This window comes from Stigmatopora argus, chromosome 19 (assembly GCF_051989625.1).
Source record: "Stigmatopora argus isolate UIUO_Sarg chromosome 19, RoL_Sarg_1.0, whole genome shotgun sequence".
In the NCBI taxonomy this organism is placed as follows: Eukaryota; Metazoa; Chordata; class Actinopteri; order Syngnathiformes; family Syngnathidae; genus Stigmatopora; species Stigmatopora argus.
In genome coordinates, this window is record NC_135405.1 from 10,604,842 (window position 1) to 10,611,786 (window position 6,945).

Consider the following 6,945-nt stretch of genomic DNA (forward strand, 5'->3'; position numbering starts at 1 on the left):
CAAAATACTTATTCATGAGTAATCACATGTCAAATCTCCATTATATTCTCACATTTACTCATTCGATATATAGCCTCAGTTGTATTAATGAATATCCTTAGAAATGGAAACACATTCTTCCGACTGTAAAGCAACAGTATTTTATGATATATCAAAATTCCAATGACACGTGAAATGGTCTCCCGCCCAACGTGTTCGTGACGTCATGATGTTCTCCCATGTTTGTGTTCCGCGCCTTCCGGACACACATCAACATGAGCTGCACCACGACTGAAGCGGACCCTGACGAGTTGCCTATCCCCTGCGATGGCGTCAAAGGCACGGACCGAATCATGTCCCGCTCCGACAGGTAAACGCCACACGCGGGAGACGTTTATTGTGCCAAGTTATGGCGACGAAATGGAGGCAGACTTGATAAAGCAGAGCTAGCAGGCTAACGTGGCTAGCTGGCTGGTGAGAACTACAACGAGACACAAAGAATGACGTTACACTTCAGAGAAAACATGTCACGCAAAGTGAATTATTATATTTGCAAGTAATATTATCAATGGCTCTTTTTTTCTTGAAAAGGTATGCCTGTCTCAAGGGACAAGTATTCAATTGATATATTTAGTATTCTTTCTTTATCAAGTTTGTTAAATTTGTTCAAGTTTTTCTAAATATAAAATAGTTTTTTTTTTAAAGTTGACTTATTTTCATTAAAAAGTCTCTATATATTAGTGTTTTCAATGTTTTTAATGTAGTGTCGGCATTTTCAAAAAGATTATTTCCTCATAAAAAATGGCAACTGTGTTTTTGGCCACACCCACAATTCTTTTCGCCAGCCCCCATTTTCAAAATGATTATTCCTCATTAAAAATACCAACTGATCTTATTGGCCACACCCACGACATTTGTTTGCCCGCCCCCATTTCATATTCAATGCTAGCCCTGACGTGATAACATCACCAAACAGAACATCCATAATTTGTCTCCTCTTCTGCCACGTGATGATAGCCTTACTCATGCGAGTTGCGGCCCCACCTCTCAGCTGCTTTCCAGGCATCGTTGCGTATTCCTGGGGAGGGCCGGCCCTTCGGCGTCCCACCGCCCTCTCCCTCAAGCGCACCGACATCAAAATCAATGTGGCGGTCTTTCGAAACGGGGAGATCCGTGAGTGATCGGACTTTCTGCCTCCCTCCACAGAAACAAGCAATGGCAGATTTGACAACATTTTCAATCATTGTACAATTTCTTTTAAAAATAAAATTGAAATCTTGTTAAAGCTGACGTTGCTCCACTGACAAAAAAATGCCTGTAAAGAGCAGCGTGGGGTCGCCGTGAGCACATTTGGCATATCTGATGGCAGCAAGTACTAAAAATTGCAATGTATTCTGACGTCTTAATTTTGAACCAATTGAATGTGAGACACATCTGAGCTTTCACTAAACGGCTATCATAGGTAAAATTGTATTTTGGGGTCGTGAAAGTATTACTATACCCAATAAGTGCACTTACATGCTTATATGCTTATATACTTGCCCACAAATGTCTGAGAACCAATGCTAGCGGGCTAATGTGGCTAACTGCCTCCAAAAATCACCGGTGGACAAGATCGGCACATTTAAATGGAATAAAATGTCAATACAGCTGTAATTTTTTTTTCAAATTTTCAGCGGTAGTGGAGAAGATTCCCTGGATGGCATCCCTCGTTGCTGTCCCCTGACGCCGTCGCTGTCGCCCCAAAAACGCGCCGCCAGTCAGTCCCGGAGGGAACCCCCATTGCTAAGGACCAACAAGAGGACCATCTACACCGCCGGTCGGCCCCCCTGGTACAACGTCACCGGGACCACCTTCAAGGAGGCCTTTGTTATTGGTGAGAGAGTTGAAATGTAAATTCATACTGTAATTAAGGGGTTTAATATTTTTAGTACTTTCATATAAGACAGTGTTCTCAAACCTGCGAATAAATGAAGCTAATGCTAACCAAATGTCCACTGTCTCTCTTAGGGTTGACTTGAAGTTAGGATATGGATTTTCCACGAGGTTAAGTTTTATATGACGCTTGGCATTTCCATTTTTACAATGAAATGCTTTTAATGAGTTTTTAGAGTGGTTTTTGTGTCATCTTTTTTAAAAGCGCTTATTTTGAATTTCCTCTTTATGAGGCCAGAAATGGTCTCGATAATCATTGTCTGCGCAAAAAATGCAATAAAAAATGATATAAAGTTGATGACATCTAAAATGTTAACAACAGTGCGGCAGCCCGAAACTGTTTACGTCAACGGCGGCTGATGCGTCAGCGACCTCATTTTTATTCAACTTTTCCTCAGGACTGTGCGGGGGCAGCGCTTCGGGCAAAACAACAGTAGCCAATAAGATCATTGAGGCGCTAGATGTTCCCTGGGTGGTTCTACTGTCAATGGATTCCTTCTACAAGGTACTAAAAATGAAGAAAAAAGTCAAAATAACCTTTAGATATTGCAACATTTTGTCGATTGAAGCCCAAATTCTGGCAGCCTGGTAAATTATCATGATGACCGCCATATTTTTTGTTGTCTGTTTTTCAAGGTGCTTAACAAAGAAGAAGAGGAGCTAGCAGCTAAGAACGAGTACAACTTTGACCATCCCGATGCGTTCGACTTTGAGTTGTTGGTCAACGTCCTAAGAAAGTTGAAGAAAGGGAAAAGAATTAAAGTTCCCGTTTATGACTTTACAACGCACTGTCGACGGAAGGAATGGGTGAGTTGTTGATGTGGGGGGGTTATATATTTTGTATTTTTACTAACTTTACTTTTATCAAAATCAAATGGTTTTCCATCCAAATTTCTGACATATCAATTTTTAATGACTCCCCCAACTCAAGTTGTATTTCATCCATTTTATCTTTCCTTTCTCTGCTGTGTTTTGCATCTCAATATCAGCATATTTTACAGATTCACATGTTTTGATTTCTCAATTTTTTTTCCCCTCCCAGTCTAAATGGATTGGACATGCACCGCCGTCAATGGCAGCCATCAAGTCCTGCATGCCTAACTCAAACCACAACAGCAGCACTTCTCCCATTGACGTTTTAACTATTCACGCTAATGTGTTAATTATCAGCACGTGAGCGCAAACCCTCCTCCCTCAAACCGGCTGTTCGTTCTTTGCAATTTCATGGCTGAAAGGCACAAAGCCCCATGGGAAATGGCTCGTCCACACTCACAAAATCCTTTTATGGCGACTTTTTTTTCCCGGCTGCTGGTAATTAAAAACCTGAAACGACCCCCATGGCGGGCCTTTTTGTCCTTCCCCTTCTTCTTCTGTGGTCCATCAAGAAGTTCGGTCGGTGCACCTGACAGTGTTGAGCACACACTAAATCAGCGATGAGGAGAGCGCGGCCACTAAATGAAGCGGTCGATAAACACTCATCGTTTTTCTTTTTTTTTTTATAATTCACATAAAGACTCGTCGGTCAGCTTTATCGACTTCCGCGCGACGCTGATGGAAAAGCCATGCAGCCTCCATTTTGTCTTTGGAGATATACTCTTTCAAGCTTTTTAATGTATGTTCGAACTCATTCATTTTCCATATGATTTATCCTCACAAGGGGGGTGCTGGAGCCAATCCCAGCCAACTCTGGGCGCCATGGAGGAGACACCCCAAATCGGTGGGCAACCAATCGCAGGGTACGAGGAAAACCATTCACTACGGGCAACTTACTGTATTGGCCCGAATATAAGACGACCTCTTCTTTTTGAAGACTCAAATTTGAAAAAATACTTTTTGAACACCAATTTCAATTTTTATACAGAAAATAATCTCACTACCCCCTCTGAAACAAATGATTATAAAACATTCGAGGGAAAAAAGCATGTTATTTTGCTTCATTCAAAACTGTCGATCTCGGACGCAGGGCCTTCTATGGTAAAACTCCTACGTTAAAGAATATTTGAATACAAAAATAAGTTGTCCTTTGTATATGACAGAAAATGTACAAATTACCTTATTGTGTCATCTTTTTTGTTGTTGCAGAAAACGGTTTACGGCGCCAACGTTGTGATTTTTGAAGGAATCCTGGCCTTCGCCAACAAGGAACTGCTGAAGGTTGCATTTTTTTCTCCTTTGTTTCTTTTTCTCCAGCCGTGTGTGAACATGTGCGATAAGGCTCGCAGTCTCTCAAGGGATTCTCCTCCCTCACAGTTATTAATGACCCCCGTCTAACTGGCGATTAACGCTTTCAGCGCCATTGGCGGCGATAAACGTCCAGTCGTGTGGCATTTTTTCATCCTTCTGTGAATTTAAATGAGTTGAAAGCTAGCAGCAGATGATGATTTTGGATGAAATTTGTCACCCAGCTTTTGGACATGAAAGTGTTCGTGGACACCGACTCGGACATCCGGCTCACGCGGCGGTTGAAACGGGACGTGTCGCAGCGCGGGCGGGACATCGGCGGCATCATCAAGCAATACAATAAGTTCGTCAAGCCCGCTTTCGAGCAGTACATCGAGCCCACCGTGCAGCTAGCCGATATCGTGGTCCCCCGAGGTGCGCTCCATCCCACCCCGCGTCATCTGGTAGACGGGGGGAAGATTTTTTTTAACGTTTTGTGTCCGCTTGCAGGTGGCGACAACTTTGTGGCGCTTGATTTGATCGTTCAGCATGTTCACAGTCAACTAGAGAAGGTAAAAGCAAAAAAATCAAGTTGGATTGAAACGAACGCAAGTGACTCACTTGATTATTTTTGTGTCCTGGCGCAATTCTGTGTGACCGTGCAAGCGGGAGATCACTGTCAGGTACTACTTTTCAATTTTTTCTCCTTAAATTTGATTAAAATTTGATGAAAAACATCAATAAGATAATTTGGTCTAAAATGGAAATTGCGTTTAAAGCGAATTAGCGCCACCTGGTGGAAGGAATTTTATTTGTCGTCATCACTTGAAATGTTCATTTTTTTTAAATTGATTTAATCGTTAATTTAGCAATTTCCTTTTTTGTTGGATTATTTCGTTATATTATATGTTTAGACCAACTAATCCATTTTTAAATAAATAAATGAATGCTGAAATGTTTGCATAAAACAGATGAATTAAAACAATCAAAATTGAAAAAAAGAATATATATCACATCACATGTCACTTTTTCAGGTCCGCCCTGGCGTCGGCGCCCCAAGGCCAGCCTCTGCCCGCCACTCTGAGCGTCCTGAAAAGCTCGCCGCAGGTGCGCGGCATGCACACCATCATCAGGTAGCTCACGCTCACTCCCGACGTCTTCACAATCACATTTTCCTATTCTCTTTATTAGGAACAAGGAAACCAACCGCGACGAGTTTGTCTTCTACTCCAAGAGATTAATGCGACTCTTGATCGAACACGCCCTCTCTTTCCTGCCCCTCAAGGTCTGTCTTTGTTTTCCTTTCCAAATGCTTATCGGCAGCACTGACTTTTTTTCGACCCCCCTCTTCATGTTTTCGCCAACAGCCGGTTTCTGTAGAAACGCCTCAGGGCGGCGTTTACCACGGCAAGAGGCTGAGCGGCAAACGAGTGAGTGTCGGGCCAATTATCTTGCGGCGAGAAGCCCCAATTCACGCATGGTGTGTTTTTAGATCACGGGCGTGTCCATTTTAAGAGCGGGAGAAACAATGGAGCCGGCGCTCATGGCCGTGTGCAAAGACATCCGGCTGGGGAAAATTCTTATCCAGACTAACCTAGACACAGGTGAACCTGAGGTACGACACCATATTGAAAGAGCATACCAAAAAAGGGGGCTTATGTTTAGTAATTAAAAAAAAAAAATGGAATAATTCGAGTAAGATTTTTTAAAGTGTATAAACGTGTTGTGACTGCAGCTGCACTACCTTCGGCTTCCCAAAGACATCAGCGAGGACTTTGTCATCCTGATGGACAGCACCGTGTCCACCGGGGCCGCCGCTCTCATGGCCATCCGAGTTCTGCTCGTGAGTATCCCGCTCGTCACTCAAATCCGCATCCTGCATATATTTGACGTTGATACCGTGGCGCCGAAAGGACCACGACGTACCAGAAGACAAAATCTTCCTGCTTTCACTGCTCATGGCCGAGATGGGCGTCCACTCGGTGGCCTACGCATTCCCAAAAGTGCGCATCATCACAACCGCTGTGGATAAAGAGGTCAACCACCAGTTTCATATCATTCCGGGCATTGGTAAGACACTGAAAAAAATAGTCTCTCGCACACACACACTTGCGTTTGACCAAAAGAGTTCTTGATTTATTTCCTCCAATGATTTCAGGTAATTTTGGTGATCGTTACTTCGGCACCGACGCTCCCTTGGACCGTTGCGAAAGTGACAATGAGATGGACTTGTGACAGCAGGTTGATAAAACCAACAAATGGCTGCAAATACTTGATTTTTTTCGGGTGAGAAATCGTGCCAGCGTATTATTGCAAAGAGAGCATCATTTTTAAGGTCACTTTTTCAATGACATTATCAAGAGTCATATCTGATTGTACTACAGCAACCTCAGATGCGTGTAAAGGGCTACCATGTTTTTGTCACTTAAGAGATTACCACTACCCATTTATAATTTCAGGACAACATTGGAATGACTGTAAGAAAATGACAGAAAATGTTGTACTTCAACCACAAAACTGTTCTATTTACTTTATGTGTCTGATAAATTTATGGTGCCTTTCAACATATTTGTGTCATTTTCCATCATGAGCCAAATGTCTATCTTAATTGTTGCCACCTCGTTTGTAGCTATTTTGAATGTTTTAATTTATTTTATGAATTGACTCTGACTCAACAGCCAGTTAGCGCTACAAATGTTATATTTTTATATGGTGGTACTTAAAGGGAATGCACCCCTCATGAATTGTGGGTTAAATAAACTCCTGGGTGTTAATTTGTTTGTTTTATTTGTCATCTAAACTTCATCAAATGGTCGTAAAGTCAAAATGAACTAGGGTACTACATCAAAGTGTCCACTAGGTAGCAGTATG

General features: G+C 42.4%; 1 protein-coding gene across 1 annotated transcript; it reads left to right on the forward strand.

Annotated features, from left to right (window-relative positions):
* Positions 1–215: 215 nt before the first annotated feature.
* LOC144064876 (uridine-cytidine kinase-like 1) lies at positions 216–6,848 on the forward strand. Its single transcript, XM_077587736.1, has 15 exons — positions 216–349; positions 1,656–1,855; positions 2,313–2,419; positions 2,551–2,721; positions 3,997–4,068; positions 4,320–4,509; positions 4,585–4,646; positions 4,741–4,757; positions 5,109–5,207; positions 5,266–5,359; positions 5,442–5,504; positions 5,567–5,689; positions 5,810–5,917; positions 5,988–6,144; positions 6,233–6,848. The coding sequence occupies exons 1-15, from the start codon at positions 219–221 to the stop codon at positions 6,307–6,309; spliced, it is 1,671 nt and encodes a 556-aa protein (XP_077443862.1). The 5' UTR covers positions 216–218; the 3' UTR covers positions 6,310–6,848.
* Positions 6,849–6,945: the final 97 nt, after the last annotated feature.